This window comes from Cantharellus anzutake (assembly GCF_015039405.1).
Source record: "Cantharellus anzutake strain C23 chromosome Unknown EI90scaffold_1, whole genome shotgun sequence".
NCBI lineage: Eukaryota > Fungi > Basidiomycota > Agaricomycetes > Cantharellales > Hydnaceae > Cantharellus > Cantharellus anzutake.
Genome location: NW_024066951.1, coordinates 43,226 through 60,255, shown reverse-complemented (window position 1 = coordinate 60,255; position 17,030 = coordinate 43,226). Strand labels below are relative to the sequence as shown.

The 17,030-nt window shown below is 49.1% G+C and overlaps 6 protein-coding genes across 6 annotated transcripts; 5 read left to right on the top strand and 1 right to left on the bottom strand.

Moving 5' to 3' along the window:
- Window positions 1–242: 242 nt before the first annotated feature.
- On the bottom strand, window positions 243–2,668 carry EI90DRAFT_1028 (cell division control/GTP binding protein). The gene is made up of 9 exons (XM_039051424.1): window positions 2,272–2,668; window positions 2,064–2,192; window positions 1,928–2,009; window positions 1,738–1,872; window positions 1,542–1,659; window positions 1,229–1,327; window positions 906–1,174; window positions 595–838; window positions 243–530 (listed from the first exon to the last, which is right to left on the bottom strand). The coding sequence occupies exons 1-9, from the start codon at window positions 2,483–2,485 to the stop codon at window positions 501–503; spliced, it is 1,320 nt and encodes a 439-aa protein (XP_038923657.1). The 5' UTR covers window positions 2,486–2,668; the 3' UTR covers window positions 243–500.
- A 415-nt stretch (window positions 2,669–3,083) lies between these two features.
- Window positions 3,084–4,501, top strand: EI90DRAFT_2963622 (leucine-rich repeat-domain-containing protein). Its single transcript, XM_039055461.1, has 6 exons — window positions 3,084–3,115; window positions 3,184–3,204; window positions 3,284–3,324; window positions 3,457–3,654; window positions 3,718–3,855; window positions 3,972–4,501. Exons 3-6 carry the CDS (start codon window positions 3,289–3,291, stop codon window positions 4,242–4,244), a joined length of 645 nt encoding a protein of 214 aa, XP_038923656.1. The 5' UTR covers window positions 3,084–3,115; window positions 3,184–3,204; window positions 3,284–3,288; the 3' UTR covers window positions 4,245–4,501.
- A 1,135-nt stretch (window positions 4,502–5,636) lies between these two features.
- Window positions 5,637–7,183, top strand: EI90DRAFT_3027053 (uncharacterized protein). The gene is made up of 6 exons (XM_039057960.1): window positions 5,637–5,711; window positions 5,794–5,963; window positions 6,038–6,062; window positions 6,122–6,366; window positions 6,436–6,530; window positions 6,596–7,183. Exons 2-6 carry the CDS (start codon window positions 5,803–5,805, stop codon window positions 6,700–6,702), a joined length of 633 nt encoding a protein of 210 aa, XP_038923655.1. The 5' UTR covers window positions 5,637–5,711; window positions 5,794–5,802; the 3' UTR covers window positions 6,703–7,183.
- A 1,052-nt stretch (window positions 7,184–8,235) lies between these two features.
- Window positions 8,236–8,769, top strand: EI90DRAFT_3027051 (uncharacterized protein; the record flags this gene model as incomplete). Its single annotated transcript, XM_039057959.1, has 2 exons — window positions 8,236–8,564; window positions 8,664–8,769. A coding segment is annotated over exon 1 (259 nt), but the record flags the coding sequence as incomplete, so codon positions are not given.
- Window positions 8,770–10,850: 2,081 nt separating this feature from the next.
- Window positions 10,851–15,987, top strand: EI90DRAFT_3149332 (uncharacterized protein). Its single transcript, XM_039065578.1, has 8 exons — window positions 10,851–11,673; window positions 11,731–12,016; window positions 12,077–13,167; window positions 13,240–14,756; window positions 14,811–14,952; window positions 15,006–15,278; window positions 15,337–15,425; window positions 15,474–15,987. Exons 1-8 carry the CDS (start codon window positions 11,281–11,283, stop codon window positions 15,583–15,585), a joined length of 3,903 nt encoding a protein of 1,300 aa, XP_038923653.1. The 5' UTR covers window positions 10,851–11,280; the 3' UTR covers window positions 15,586–15,987.
- Window positions 15,474–15,987, top strand: EI90DRAFT_3027040 (uncharacterized protein; the record flags this gene model as incomplete). Its single annotated transcript, XM_039057958.1, has 1 exon — window positions 15,474–15,987. A coding segment is annotated over exon 1 (217 nt), but the record flags the coding sequence as incomplete, so codon positions are not given.
- Window positions 15,988–17,030: the final 1,043 nt, after the last annotated feature.

Genomic DNA, 17,030 nt, shown 5'->3' with positions numbered 1-17,030 from the left:
AAACCCTACGATTCGACCCTTCCGACTCAACAAACCCTCTCGCAACCCTTACAGCTTGATCGACCACACCTTCAGAGATCATAGATAATAATTAAGATCAGTCAATCAGTCAAGGAAAGGGACAATCGATTGTAACGACAGGAGAATTGGGAACCCGTTGAGAAAAAAAGACATAGTCGACGGCGAATAGGGACAAACGTTGATAAGGAAAAGAGAAAATACGTCAAGTGAGGACGTTAGCAATAGCTGGCCAACAAGGAGCGTGATGTCGTTACGTTACGTTGACGAAAAAAGAACCAAAAATTCCGTCAGTGGGCAACGATTGGGTCTTGGTATCGAAAGAGAGATAAGTGGTGTGAAAGGCGGAGGAATGGAGAGAGAACTGAGGATTCTCAGGAACAGATTAAAAAGAAGAGGAACATTCTTTCTGATGCAATATAGAATGGACGAAAGAGAAGAACGACAATCTGAAAGCACACGCGAAACCAAGCGACGAGGCCTTATGTACGGAGGAAACCTCGCTTCTTGGTCTGTGAAAAAAATGATCACAATTCAATAAGGGTTTGTGCACGACGAAGAGGAAACAAAACGTACGCTCTTCTCGGGGGTGAGGGGTCGACCAGTTTCAAGCCTCTGCTTCTTATCCTCAAGTTCCAAACGTTGCTTCTCAAGTGCATCTTTCATCTCGCGATGCCGTGCGTACAATTCCTCCTCGGATTGCTTGAGTTTGGCTTCCTTCTCCTGGACCTTCTGCTGGAAGACCACCTTCATCTCTGTTTCCATCTTTGAGAGTTTACCCTCATGTAGTGCACGCTCCTCGGCACTCTTTGCGGCAGGACTACGGGATTGGGTAACAAGTACTGTAAGCAATGTATCCAGGACAGCAGGGACGAAGGCACGCTCACTTGATCTCCTTGAATACAGATGTATCCTGTGTAACACCCATAGCGAGCAACTTCTCGCTCCGGTAGTTCTCATACAGCACAGAGTTGGTTTGTTCGCGCAATTCTTCCATGTATGTCCTCACGAGCATTTGACGAAGTTTGACGAAATCGCAGTGGTCCTCATTGTCTACTTCGATCACACCCCATGGGTAGGCGCGCCCACGGACAATACGCCCATCGGCAGAGCGAACTTCTTGGTTAGACCCAACAACGGCGAATGGAATTTTTGACTACACAAATTGATTTATTCAGAAAGTAAAACAGAAAGGGCATAAGAAACGTACAGCGATTTCTTCATTTTCAGCAACTGTCTCCTCATCTTCATTGTCGTAGATGGGGGCTTGGAAAATTTGAATTTTGTGGTAGGCAATATCCGCCAGCACCTAGAAACGACAAAGAACGAACAGGCAACAACCCATGACGTGTTCGTCAAGTTTTTGCTCATCAGTGACCGCAATTTATTACGAATGAACGAGATGGAAAGCCGCCCCCCCTTCACCGCAAGCGGCGTGGGAGAGAAGGTATGTGAAGCGGATTTTCCGAGGAAATAACGTATGTATGAAGGTTTGGCAGGGTAGATGTAGTGCAAGTGCTTACGCGTTGCTTGAAGGCGAGGACCTCATCATCCGTCAACGTGTCCGCTTTGGCGATAACGGGTATCAAGTTAACCTTGGTGTGCAAACGGCGCATGAACTCGATGTCAATCTGCTTCAATCTAATCCAATCCCAAGATGAGGTAATAAAGTATTGGTTCGGTTAATTACGTTCGATGAAGAAACTTGCGAAGACATACGCATGACCTGTGGGTTGAATGAAGTACAAGCAGGCATGGACGCGGTTATCAACGATACTGCGGCGGTTTACACGATTTTCTTGTTCGAGATAGGCGTCGAAACGAGCTTCAATGTTCTCGACGATGGGTTTCCAGCTGTGTAGTTGAACGAATGTAATTACGTAGCATCATGCACAATGCAAAGATATACCTGTTGTCGTTGTTAACAAAATCACCAAAACCAGGAGTGTCGACGACAGTGAGACGCAGACGCACACCGTTCTCCTCGATGTCTACCAAGTTAGTTGTCAAACAGGCGTATGATAAGGAAAATAATCCCAACGCACCTGCGCTGATACTCTCGATAGCAACAGTGTTCGGGCGCTCTGCACTGGGTGGAAGCGGCTCCTTCTCGGGATAGAGGGTGGTGTTGAATAGAGTATTGATCAAAGTTGATTTACCCAAACCCGACTCCCCTGCAAAGCCCAGTCAAACCCTCGTCTTCCCTCAAAAGCGGTGTGACGGTTGGGAGCAGGTACGCACCGACAACCATACAAGTAAACTGGAAGCCCTTTCGAACGCTCTTCCTGTGGACTTGATTGGGCAGGTTGGCGAAACCGACGTAGCCAGTCAACTTCTTCCTAACGATGGCTCCATTGGGGACAGAACCCATGCCGCCACCGGCAGTCCCAGCGACACTGAGAGGGCTGCTAACGCCTGAAGGTGCATAGCCGTTGGGCCCAGTAGGGTAGGAATCCGTATCACTCATATTGTGCTTTTTTGCAGGTCACGTTAGTTGAGAGGAAGAGGTTAAAAAGCTAATCAGCCCCCGAGTACGAGGAGTGAGTTGGATTAGGTCGGGTTGGAAGTAAGAGTCAAGGAGTGAGTGATAGGTCGAGAGGATGAGGATGATGGAAGCAAAATTGAAAGGTTTATTTCTCGAAACGTGCTATAGAGGTCACGAGGTTTGTTGCCTTTTTGGGATCATTCGCACTCCGAGCAACGTTCACTTTTTCAACTCTTTTTACGAGAATTGTGCGGCGTAGAGGAAAATTATTCGATGTATTAGCCCAGAGGTTTTTCTGTTGTATATGTACATTGCATGTACAGACGGAGAGAGAATGTTACAACAGATGCTATGTGACAACCTTGCCGCGATTGCGCATGTCCTCATGGCATTTTGAACTTCCACAACCAACGGAAGAGGCTCTTAACCCTGAATGCCTCAGGAGCATCCAAAGCCGCCTCAAGACCCTCGTTACCACCTTTTTTCCATCCCCTGGTTCGATGCCGTGCCTTCCGCGGCAACACCCGAGACGGTTTCCTCGCGTTTGCGACGCGACACCGTAGCCAAAAGTGCATTTCAGGCCCATCTGCACTCGTTGCTCTTCAAAGCAGGGTAAGAGAAAATGAAACTCACGCCCGAGCTCATAGCATCTTCTCCTTCTTACTTAAACACTCTGAAAGATCGTCAACTTGACCTTCGAGGTGCGCACCTGCTCACTTTTGTTAATGAGATTTTAGAGAATTTCATCTTTCTCTTTCTCTTATTTGTGACCACCTAAAGGTCATATGATACCTGCTATCGAGAACTTGGGTGTTACTAGAGTGAGTAGTCCGTGGCTCTTGGCACATCAGCAGCTCATTCACTCATTTAACGCTGGCGTTGCGACAACCTGAACATATATGGCTGATAACATACTGTGATACTACTTGCGTTAAAATTTTGCGCTGCGATAGGATCAACATGACACGATCGATTTAACGGACAATGCCATCACAGTGCTAGGCAACATCCCTCTTTCGCCCCGTCTACATTCGCTCCTTCTCGCCAACAACTCGATCCATTCCATTCACCCATCCATACCTACGAGTGTTCCAAACCTAACAACACTCACCTTGACGAATAATGCTTTTGCGGAACTGGGCGATCTGGAGGTGCATCCCCAATTTTCACCTTCTAATTATCTCGTTGACGCGGGGGGCCTCACCCGGTTATAGATACTGGGGAAATGCACAAAATTGGAGTATTTAGCCTTGCTGGGCTGCCCAGTCCGAGAAAAGAAATGGTATCGCCAGTGGGTGATATTCAACTGCCGTTCTCTTCGCGTTCTCGATTTTGAGCGAATCAAAGATAAAGTGGACACTTTCGTTTCCTTGAACTTTGCATCCACTAATCACTTTTTCCACCTTCTGTACCCCTTCCCCTCCCATTCGTCTTGTGAATAACTTGGAAAATTTCCCATCTCATCAAGGAACGTAAAGCTGCTCGTCAGCTCTTCTTGACACCGGATAACCTCCCTACATCTCTCCACACCACTCTTTCACAGACACGAACAGCAGCCAGTGTCAACACTGAAGGTAAAGGAACAACTGCAGGCAACAAGACCTTCGTGCCAGGCGCCAGTGGTCGATTGATGACGGCTGAGGAGAAGAATCGCATTCGAGAGGCGTTGGCAAGGGCAACGAGTGCGGAAGAGGTGAAGCGGTTGGAACAGGAGTTGAGAGAAGGATATCTCCCTTCGTGAGCCCTGGCCAGGCCGTTCTTTCGTTCTCCGGGGCATATTTTGCTGTGTTGGCGATGATGGTTAATCAGAGGTGTTGGTGCTTGTACATGCGCTTATGGAGTATCTCAGACTGGGAACTACGCCGCAATGCGCGCGATGTAGCTGTCACAGTTGCACGATGTGTCTAAATTTTCTGTGTACTATGAAGTGCATGTTGAAATTATGCAGTGAACGTGCCACCCCAGCCGTCATTGAATGAGCAGCTTCGACCTTTGCACATGCGCCCAGGATTAACCTTCTCTTCGACCACATTGCTGGAGACTGATGATATTTATTCTTGATTTCTAAGTAAATAAGGCGGTATTGATGCGTGAACCGCCGATACCAATATTCTTGTTGCTGATTTATCAGTTATTGCTACACGGGATATCAGGGGCCAGTCACATAAATACCGCGTGGGTAGATCTCCTCCAGTTCTCTTCTGCAAGGTGATATCCTTCTTATTTATTTTACTCGAGATTATACTCACTGTTGTTTCGTTCATGCAGTGCGTCGCGCACGACATTTATTGTAACACACTTGGCACATCCACGAATAGGCGCAGTCAGGAGCTGAGGGATCATGAACGCTAAACGTTCTGGATTATTGCAGGGTGGTGATTTGAAGCTGATGGGAGTGCAATGTTTGAATGACAGCTGTGATGTTTTTTCGCACACAACATCTGGGCAAACAACGACGTTGACTTGTTCCCAACATACTGATTTTGCCTCTCTTCCTCTCTACCCTTTTCGACAGTTCCTCTTGGCTTATTCTACTGTGAGGATGTGGCCACTTCAAGTTAGTCTTCTACTACCACCAACGTACCACCCTAAGCGCCGCTGGTCCTGGATCTCCCGACGAATCATCTTTTCCATCGTAATACTCTCCCTCTTCACTTTCTTCTTCTTCACCATCATCTACCCCACACGTTCTGCCTCCAGAATACGTCTTGAAGAGTTAAATGATATCCTCGAACATCATGCCCAGAATACCGTTGTCGGCGCTTCCCAACCCAAAAAACCTTTTAAAGAACCCGGCTTGACCGAGCTGGGACTCGAGGCCGATCAAAGCTATAACTTGGAGAGTACGGATAGAGAAGGATGTAGAGAAGATTTAACAAAGTTCATTACGACGGCCTTTCCACCGACCCTTGTCAAAGAGGCTCTTCGGCATCTGGAGGTTTACCTCCCTCGAGACCCTTCATTGGGTCCCTCTAGGATGGGGTCAACAACGCCGAAGGATGGTGGTGGGATGACGTACCCATCTATACCTAAAAAAATATGGCAAACAGCCAAAAAAGAGAATCCGAATACGTATTTGGATTGGCAGACACAGAGTGGGTATGAGTATACGTTTATGAATGATGACGATGCAGATGCATGGGTGAAGAAAACGTTTGGGGGTTCTAAGATTGCCTGGGCATGGGATGAACTCCCTGCGGGTATACTCGTACGTTGCTTGATTCCCTTACTTCTTCTCGGTTCCGAACGGACATTGACTGGGTTTATTGGATGCCGTATACATCTATTAGAAATCTGATATGCTGCGCTACTTGCTTGTACTCGTTGAAGGAGGTATATACAGCGATACGGACACTCGCATGCTTAAAACGATCGACCATTGGGGGCAAGGTTCGATGGATTTCCAAGGGACTCATTCAACGGGCCCACCGAGCGTTATCGTTGGGATTGAGGCTGACGTGTATGTTTTACTTGTTCCTCATTGTGTTTGCCGAGTTTTGACGTTGTTGGGACTTCTTTCACCCTTTCTGACAGCGGTGGACGTGAAGATTGGCATAATGTACGTTTCTTTCCATGCTTCCCCGTTCTCATGCTGACATATCGATTCATTGTTTAAAGTGGTGGGCCCGTCCCGTCCAAGTTTGCCAATGGACATTCGCCTCAGCACCTTACCACCCCATCTTCCTTGATGCTGTACGTCGTATCTACGAGGGGACGGTATTTTTATCGTATCATGAAAATGCAGATGGAAAAGAGTTGGAAGAAGTTCCAGGATTCGGAAGTCTGAAGGCTGGAGTGGGGAGCCTTGTAGCGCAGATCATGGAGTGGACCGGGCCGGGGGTGTTTACAGATTCGGTTATGAGGTGAGCAGTGGTGATGCTCGTTCGAGGAGAGCAAGGAAGGGGTCCGATTCCGGTTGTTCCTTTTTCCAGGTACCTAGCCGCCGGGCATGGAATGATGTGGCCTTCGCTAAAGGACAGGAGGGTTCCATTAAGATTCCAAGAAACGGTCGTGCTTCCCGTTACTGGTGCGTTTACTCCTGACCTGTTCTCATTTTCATGTAGCGCCGACGTTGAAATCTATTCCTTGCAGGGTTTTCGCCCGGCGTCAAGCTGTTTGGAGCCGGGGAAATATATGACGAGCAAGCCATGGTTCATCACATGTTCGCCGGTTCGTGGAAACCTCTCAAAGGCTCCTAAGATAGAGTAGAGGATTGGCTCGCGTTGGTGGCATCACAACATTCCTCCACATCAGTGGCGTCGGCGGCTCAAATCACGGTTCGACAGTCACCGGTCAGCATCATCTCAACACTTAATATCATCATCATCATTGCATGCACAAGTATCATTCCTCAATCCTCGCTTGGGTGGAGCCGCACATGGTGACACGTTGTGGTCTATTTCACTTGGTACAACCTCTCAACCCCATAAACTAATTATTTTCTCCTCAGTAACAGACAATTCCAGCTAGTCAGCTATAGATAGTCCTTCCGTAGACATCATTCTCTAGTTCAGTTTATTCTTCTAATTATTTTATTAATCTTCCCCTTTCTTTCCGGTTGACCGATAATGCATGATGCGTTTCTAGCTTCTTTTTGTAGCAGTAAATAATGTAACCAAGTGGATTGTTTGATCAGTTACACAATGTTTCTTATTGTCTGTGCTGCGCAGAAGATTGCAAGGCCAACAGCTTGGATGCCGGTCGGCGGCCGTGAGTGTACATGGGGCCAAATCCGAATGTGTTGCAAGCACTTCGGAGTCATCGACGAAAATGACTCATTTTACTTATGGGTTGTGCAAATGTTCTAGTCCGGGATGATTGTTCACTAACTGTTGGCACTACTTAACATGTTGAGCATGTAGTTGCATAACTGTAAGTTTGGAAATTGGAGCCTTGTACGTAGGCAGGATCCCAGCCTCTATGACCTTCACTTCACAACAACCTTGGTCTTTTCCCCCTGACCTCAAAACTTGGAGAAGTGAACTATTCGTCCTCACCCCGATGCTACTTGTGCCTCTATCTATAGAGGCTGGTATCCTACATAAATATGTATTTCGAGGCCGACCAAATGGTTAAGCCCTGTGCTAACGAGCCACTGCTGGTTCTCATTGTTGGATGTGGATTGGGAGGGTCGGCCCGTAGACATCCTCCCCTTAGACTTTTCTTATCGGTGAAGTCACCGGATAGCTTTTGCAGGCGACCACGGGGCTGTTGGGTAGTTCGTAACGGGTGGGTTCACTCCTGAAAGAAGGTGGGGTGGGGTGGTGCGTGTTGTAAGGTCGGACCACGACGATCCGGTCGAGGGACGAGAAATCGCTGTTCTGGGCCAGTTTGGGCGACATGCAGGCTGATTTGGCCGGCTTACAATATTAATGTGTGCATCTCAAGACACAAGTACATAGTTTACCTGTCAGCTGCGCACCGGGACAAAGGGGGGACTAACCTTTGAGCCTTTTTCGCGATAGGTTCAGTGATGGGTCACCAGGATCAACCCGAACTCGGCTTACGCGATAGCATCGGAAGTCTTATCGCAATCTTTTCCAATATCCTAGTATGGAGGCTTTGTCATTCGCAAGTGTGGCCGCGCATTTTCCCATCATTGTCGCCAATGGGTCCTTTCCCATGACAACTATGGATCGGCGACGAGTATGATATTTAGACACAAATTCAGATATATGATGCGGCTTCGATGTGCGATTAGTTTTTGGTTGATGCCGTGCATGCGGTCATGAAACTCGAAGAATTTCATGATCCTGAATTAATTGTTTTAGGTATGTACATTAGGACACACACTCTGGTGCATCTATTAGTTTCTCGAGTGATGAAAGGTCCGGTGGTGGCATGGGCCGCCAGGACGTGGGAATCGTCATCGCAGACCTTACCCCGTTTAATCGAAAAGCAATGGGTGATTTGGTCTCCCTTACGTACCTTATTGCTGCTGCTGTGTTCCCTACGTGTGGATCTTGGATTCTATAGGGTGTATCTTACTCACCTTATTGACGCAAACACATACCGGGGGCTCGCGAACATAACATGGATCCCCGTCTCAAAAATGGCATTTGTAAGTAATCGTGCTTGGTGACAGTCAGAAGTTCCGCCCGTGAGCATGCCAGCCGAGTCCAATTCTCATTTCAGCACGTCTGTCGTCGATCCGTGGTAGCCTGTGTTAGACTATACTGCATCCAGGTGATGTGCCCGGTTACTGAACGTCTTTGCAAAGCCGCTGACGGTGCTTAGCCCGAACTACGTCCTATACCATATTGGGCCAGTGGCTTTAGCTGATTAGGACTTGTTCTTGTTGGGGACAGACCGAGACCATGCCAAGCGCCTGGCCCTTGTCCCGTGGACAGCCTCAACAATTGTAAAATAAAATCGCATAATCAAGCTGACGCCAAGCGGAGGGTGGCGATTTCTCTGATCTGACGTAAATAAACCGGCAAACGTAATCATCCTAGCTCTGACACTCGATCCTGGCCGCACCGGGTGAGGTTTTGTGTTTTGTGTTCACTAGTGCTGTCGAGAGACTGACGAACATAAATAGACCAGCGTTCAGCCAGTTCAGTTTACCTGCAAATCCAATCTCGTTAGTTCTCGTACCATGGTCCGCTCCCACATCCTTTTTCCTTCCGTTGGTACATAACCCAAAAGTCAATGATCAAAAACCACCGTTGAGGGAAATTGGACTTTGGGGCTCGGAGATGGTGCTTGGCATCGTCTTTCAGAATCAAATCTGAATGAGATAAATCCATAACTAGTGACTGTCACGAGAAGTGCAAGAGTCTTTCTTTCTTTCTTTTTTTAGTGGAGCTCCTGTAGCTTTCGCGATACATCTGTGTTAGGGGTTTGTAATGGGAGTTGGTAGTCCCGATGGGTTGTTGAGTTGTAGTTGGGTCAGGTCCGGTTCTGCCACCATGGGGAAATGCATTACGCACTCAGTGTGGGACTCACCGGCCCCGGTCACTGCTGTAAAGCCAGTTGTCCTGGTACCACGGTGTTCGTAATTAGAGAGTATTCGCCGATTTTGAGGCCGTTATGGGTGATTTCCACAGGAATTTTCTGATTTCTGGGGAGGTGTCTCTGCGATTTTTGTTTAGGTCTCTCCAGAATCTGTCGTGTGTGTGTGGGGGGGGGGTTGGCCCTCATATTTTCGAGGGCGGTTTTTATTAGAGTGGTATTGTCCGCGGCTCTATTTCTGTGTTCAATTCTTTTTGCTGATCTCGCTTTACGTATTAGCTTGGACGCCGAGGATTGTGATAGGGAGATCAGGCGTGCGCCGCTGGGTATGTTGAGGGTGGGGGGATACAGGTGGGCTTGGGTCAGGGTCTGCTTGGGCACCTTGTATGGCGAGGGAGTCGGCTTCCTCGTTTCCTTGGATGCCCGTGTGGCCTTTGAGCCATTCGACCCTGGGGTGAGAGTGTACATAACACTCAAAGTGAAGAGTATGGGACACTTGGGCATTAGGAAACCATACCTCTTATTGCTCTAAGTTACATAAGGATCTGTGACCCTCAAACTCCTTTGTCAGCCCCAAGAGGCTCTTGCTGAGAGTAGCCGTTATGCCCATCAATCCGAAATACATTTGCTCGGAGCCACATCCTCAAATAAGTTCCATTTCTCATTCCTCCCAAAATATCTTGTTCAAAATCTGTGCTCGAAGTGTAGGTAAAGGGGTGCGACGTCTCGAGACACAATTTGGCTTTGGGCGAGCGCAGTTTAAGGCTAGAACCAGAGGTGGAAAACGCGAAGAAAAGCTTCGATTTCGACTATATAGAGCCTGGAGATAGTGATTGGGGGAGATGTTGAGCGCTCGCTTGCAGCTAAAAATCTGATAGTCCGTTACTCAAGCTTTGACGCTCTACCTTTCGTTTGGCATCCTTTTTCACCGGCCTCGGTATCCGTCCGTAACCATATCAGTCGCCTAGCCGGTTCGTCTCTCACGGGAACGATCGCCGAGTGTATGGACCTTGGCAACCAATTGGAGGTTGGGACAAAACTTGTCCCTGGAATTGCCGCCTTTTCGTTGGTATAGGAATCGTTGTGGTAAATAAATACTGTATCTCCGAACGAGAGCAATTGAAGCAGTATTCGAGATGCGGCGGATTGGGGCGTTCCTTGGAGACCATCGCGTTGTAACTGACTGCTGTTTTCTATTGTTTTCCTTGAGAGGTGTTGCGTAGCTGTGGTGTGTTGGCCTGGCGGCTAAGACTGCATGCGGGGCGAATGTTGGATTTAACTGGTGATTCTGGTTTGGAACAACCGTTCAGGGTTTAGGTTGATCATGGGGCTTGTACCGGAGGGAGCTTTTTTTTTCACTTGACCGTCAGAGAGAAACTTCCAGTTGCATCCTGTTGAGTCGCACTAGTATAACACGCGACTACTATAATAATAAAAGAGAGAGGCCAGAAAGGGTAATGTTCAACCAGTGCCCGGGTCCGCTGTGCTTGAGCAGGCGTGTATGTTTGCACCAGAACAGAAAGTGACCACGTTGAATCCTTTCCCTTGATAGCACCATTCCGTCCACAGCGTCAAACGGTTACGCCTGGAAGAGGGGATATTCCCCCTGTGGTGCAACTTTCTGCGCGCCTAAAATTAGGAGAACGGGGGTCATTTTCCTTCTCTCTTTCCCTCGGCTTCTCCCGCCTTTGACTGCATTCCGACCTGCACCCGATCCATCACATCCACCGTCGCTCGTTCGTCAAAGGGCAAACTTGGGTGTACTCTGCGCGGTACTTCACGGCTTGTTGCTTTACCGGATTGGCCTGTAGTTCGTGTGCGCCATGAACACTGTACAGAGTGGAAAGCGTCAAGTGTACTATGTCTCGAATCCTGACCCTGGGTACCCGACCATAGGGTCTCCTTCTCCGGTCCCTCTTGCTCAGCCTATCCGTCGTTTGCCTTCCATCACTGCTCCGTATGTCAAGGCTCTTCCCATACCGGGACAACCTCCATCCGCGCCCAGCTTCAAAGTGTCGTCCCCTGCCGTTCCCCCTCATCCTCATGACTCTCCATCTTCCCCAGAAACTTCTGACGCCTCCTCTACCGTCTCGGCCATCACGAGAAATGATACTTTGATCATGGTTACAAAGAACAACTCGGGCTTGGGCTTCTTTCCTCTCGATCTCGTGGTCGGCGACGACGGCTATTTTATTCGAGAGCGTATATTGGGTACTGTAAGTGCGTGAGCGCTTGCACGCCCGTTATTTCTGATGTCCGGTTTCTCTGAATAGTTGAAGATCCCTGACGAGGACCGCGACAATGCAGCTATTTACCGTACAGAACTTCGTGATTCAAAGCCTCTCGGGTGGGCTCTCACCAACGAGGATCTTCTGGAAATCTGCGAAAAAGAGGGCGACAATAGAGGAATACTTCATTTCCTCATTGATTTTTCTCCTGCGCCTTCTTCAGAATATACAGTCCCGCGCAATAAATCAACGGAACTCCTGGATTCTTATTCGACTGATGACTACACCGGTTATCTTGCTTCAGATGAAGGTACAGGACGGACGCCGAATGGTAAGCTCGACTTGACTCCAAGTGCATATGTTTTGGCATTCCCTGACTGTTGCCTCCCAGTTGTGCCGGCTAAATTGCCTCCACGCGATATTTCGTACTCACCCCCTGCTGTGAACAGCAATCGCATAAACAACGTGGCGCCGTTTCCTAGGTCGAACCTGCCGATGACTTCACCGTCAAAGCCACCACGTGCCCTCCCTCAACCGGCGGCATCGTCGCAAGTGCGCAACACTAGTTCTCATAGTCGTTCTGGGTCCGATCAGGCAGCAGCCCAGGGTGCTACCGGTAACAGCCTAGGCCAATGGTCTGCTTCTGAGAAGTTGGTCTCTCGTTCTCCATCGAGTCTTGGATTCAATGTTTCGGATGGACGGCCGTCTTTAGCTTCCGGTGTCCCAGCCCCACCAGACACGAACGTCTGGCCTCCCCCACGTTCTGATTCTATAGAAACTGCCTCACCATTCCAGGCCGGACTTTCTAATGCGGCTAGTAGCACAGCGCAGATAACTTCCCCTGTGCTGAGCCCGATCACACCATACCATCGACGTCCAACGCCAACGGTGCCCCCTCCGCGTCCGCCAGCGGATGCGGAGCCGTTCCAGCTCCCGGCCCATGTTCAGAACCCTCCGCCACTTTCCCTTGGAAACCAAGGAAATGATTCGGGCGTAGCGAATGGGGCCTCTATGTCAACCCAGGCATCGACTCCGCTGTGGTATACCCCTGCGTCAGGCGGCGGTGCATCGCCGTATGGCATGCTGAATGGCGTTACCGGGTCTGTTCCCCCACATGCAGGCCAGGGGCAGCGTTTACTGTCTCCTCGTAATCCATCCTCGCCTCGGCAGCTCGTTGGAGCTCGAAGCTCGGGCGATCTGCGTATGGTCCGTGGGCCTTTGTCAAGAGCGCTGCCGATCGGTCCAAAGGCAACGCCGAGCCCCATACAGACTTCCGGATTGGCCCTTCAAACAGGTTTGGGGATGTACACACAAACACCATCAACAACCACTGGCTCACCCGCTCTATCCCCTGTCATGCAGCCACCAGTGTCGGGTATTGCTGGGACCCGCAGACAGGCGGACCCCCGGCGACGAGAACAGGGTTACCAGAAGAGGTCAGGTGTTAGTGACGCTCCATTGGAAGGCTCGGCGACTCGAGCGGTGCGTTCAGACTGTTTCACCCGCTAACGTTGACTCATTTATTTGCTGCTTGGCATTTCACCACGAATGAAGCCCGGTGTGGGTTTGACTCGTTCACCTGCCATGACTGCTGCTCGTGTTGCTTCAAGATCAGGGGCGTCTAGTCGTCCAGCCGCCGCACCTCCGCCATCCTTCCCACCTCCACCACCACCCAGTGGTGTTCCCCCACGTTTGAAAGTGCAAATTCCGCAGGGGCTTATGTCGCCCATCTTGTCACGGCCATCGAGACAGGATGGCGATCGTGTCCCCACGCCAGTCAGCCTAGGTGAAGAGCAAAGGAACGTGCCAGGCGCGTCTCATGATTCGAATTCGACCCCAGGGACGTCATCATCATCCCACCGTGATTGGCCGTCCACAACATCAGGAGGTCTGGGTTTAGGTCTCGAAGATGTATCGACTTTGATATCAACCAAACACACATCAGCCACGCGGCAATCATCTATATCTGGCGCGTCGACGATCGTGCCGTCAACAGTCATCCCGACCAAGTTGACGAAGCCAACTAGCTACCTGGATACTGATTCAGATTCTTCAGACTCTGATTCCGATTCAGACTCGGATCCGGGCACCTTGCTCATACCGATCATCAAGTTACCAGAACGTCCAGCTACATCTACTCCAACCCCTCCGCCCCAGTCGGCCCCTGGTTTGAACGTCCGTAAAGGCCATAAGTCAAAGCTCTCCCCTCTTCGAACCAATTTCAAAAGAGACGACGCCTGGCTCGTTCGCCCACCCCCCGAGCAGGTCTACGAGCGGCTGGATCAATTCTTCCCTGATCACAACCTTGATGAGCCGATGATTGATGCATCGTCACCAACAGAATCCTCGGAGGGCCAACCTATCGGGGTTCATGATAGCATGGATGGTCTCCTTAATTCCTCCGCTCGCGAGAGACACCGGAAATCCATTCGAGTGGTGGTCGACGAGCGAAAGAACAAAATCAAGCAGCTGAGGCAGACAATCAGCCGTGGATTCACAAAGGAACAGAAGAAGGATAATCAAGTGGCTTTACTAAGGCGGAGGAGTACGAAGCTTTGGGGCAGCCGGCTCGAGGAGTTACGGATACATGCCCCGCTTGAGCAAATGCCCCCTGTACCATCCCTTCCCGAGTTCACTCAACTAAAGGGGAAGAAAGAAATCGACGCTGATGGAAATGGGAGCCGGGATGAGAACCAGCAGCGGCACAATTGGAAAGAGGAAAATGAGAAAGAAAATGATGGGGGGAAGGAGCAAGGTCAGGCATCGTCAGTTAACATCAACAAAATAAGTGGACTAACTTCCAGACGCTCAGTCACTTTCAAATGGATACGGGGCGAACTCATTGGACGTGGAACGTACGGACGAGTCTACCTTGCATTGAATGCCACTGCTGGCGAAATGATAGCAGTTAAACAGGTTGAATTGCCCAAGACGGTTAGCGATAAGGAGGACGCCCGTCAGGTGTCGGTCGTTGAGGCACTTCGGTCCGAGGGTTCGACACTTCGAACCCTAGATCATCCTAACATTGTGCAGTACCTCGGTATACAGGAAACTGAGCAACACCTTAGTATGTGAGTTTATTGAACTCGTTCTGACCATTCCCTGGGCTCATAATCTCACCGTAGCTTCTTGGAGTACATTCCGGGTGGTTCAATCGGAAGCTGCCTGCGCAAGTATGGCAGATTCTCAGAGGACGTCATTAAAGCTTTCACCAGGGACATACTTGAAGGTCTCTCCTACTTGCACTCAGTCGGTGTGTTGCATCGGGTGAGTTCTCCCTTTGCATTGACCGCCGCAATTGCTCATAATGATCTTGATAGGATTTGAAAGCGGACAACATATTGGTCGATCCGTCCGGGACATGTAAGATTTCTGATTTTGGTATATCTAAGAAGGCGGGGGATATCTACAAGAACGAGACGAATACAGCGATGATGGGATCGATCTTCTGGATGGCTCCAGAGGTGCTTACGAATAACCAACAAGGATATAGCGCTAAAATTGATATCTGGAGCCTGGGATGCGTTGTGCTAGAGATGTGGGCGGGGAGGAGGCCGTGGAATCAGGAAGATATGATAACAGTTATGTATAAAGTAAGCAGCAGTATTTGAAGGTTGGTATGGCGAGGGGCGTAATATTTATGTAATTTAGCTCGGATCTACCAAGCAAGCTCCCCCGGTACCGGACGACGTTACATTGGGAGAATTCGCCGAGGACTTTCGGAGCAAATGCTTCGCTGTGTATGCTTCATCTTGTTGGGATTTCTATTTGCTAACGTCTCCACCTAGGGACCCGGCACAACGCCCAATGGCAGCGGAGTTGTGTGTACATCCTTACCTTATTCTTCCGCGACGTTGGAAATTCCCTGGTTTCCCGCAGAAAGAATCTCCATCCACATAAGCTATCTACTGTTGATGCATAACGTGACCTGGATATTCTTATCATGTCATCACTGGACGATCTTACTAGTCATCTCAACATACATTTCCTGTATTCGCACGCATACACATCCACCACATGTGTTCTTATTTGTCATGTTTTTCAGCATTCTCGGCTTACTGCCTTTAAGTTTCCTTAATCTTTCCCTTCCCCTTCCCCCCAATCCAAGTACCTATCTCTTTCTTTCATTAGTTTGACTTGATACATTCTCCCTTTACACACGAATGGGAATGCTGAGTAATGACTTCACCACAATTGTTATATCCTTACACAAGTGAACCTCCGCCATTTCTGATCCCCAGGATTGGTGCCATCCAGGCGGATGTCGTGTGCCGTACTGACTAGTGTTAGTCATGATTCAAGCAGTATTATACTACTAGAAGGGCTGCTGCGCCGCCGTGACCTTGCTTGGGAATAAAATGTGATGCTTTCGATCACACTAGTGCACGTTCCACCAGATTAATGTATTATTTCAAAAACTAGCAGGTGGGACTGACTTTGGGTGGTGGAATGATGAATAACAGAAGAGTTACCGTTAAGCCCTTTGTAGAATCCAGACTCTTTTTTGGACGTATGTATGTGTGAAAAAGATGATCAACAAAGAATAAATTGTACATGTACTTCCCCATGTTGACCATCTATCCCTAATGGTATCAGCACTTGATTGGGGAGAATGATAGCCCATATTCTGAAGGTGAGCCAGGGCCTAGGGAGTTCCACTCCTTGATGTCAGTTTTCTCGTTGTCGCATAGCTCGTCCGGGGGCTTATGTTTCTCAGCAAGACTATGCTCAATGTTTTCCATGAGGCCTAGGTTGCGGAGTGTCTTCCAAATGGCCAAGCGTTCCTGAAAGCTCTTAGCGCCCCGTGGATTTTGTTTTGCAGTTCGTCCACACAAGATTAAGGCCGTCAAGCCTTAGCTCTTTGAGGTTTGAGTCCAGCATGGTAAACGTTGACGTGATAAAGCTTAATAAGTTCAACGATTGAAGTGCTTGAGAGTGTGATCCAGGTTCAACAGCATGCATGTACAGTGATCGTCTGCATCGACAGAGCAAGTGGGTTCACGGTTGAAACTCTCGGACATCGCTTCATGGGAGCTTTCGTCATTGGAGTGGGAATCCAAGTGATAGACTGCTTTGCAGGGGGTTGATTCAGCCTTGGGTGTTGTTAGATCACCTGTCTGGGCCTCGAACTCTGATCTGTGGCCTCAGTCTCATCAAACTACAAGTCCGCATTGGAAATATCGTGGGCTTCGCAGGAGCTCTCTTCATCGAAGTATGAAAACAAGTGAAAACCATTTGGCAAGGGATCTCATCATCGAGACATGACTGAAGACTGAAGACATCATAGATCGTTCCTTCATCCTAGATACACAGGCCCAGGTCCAGGTCCAGGTCCAGGTCCGCGA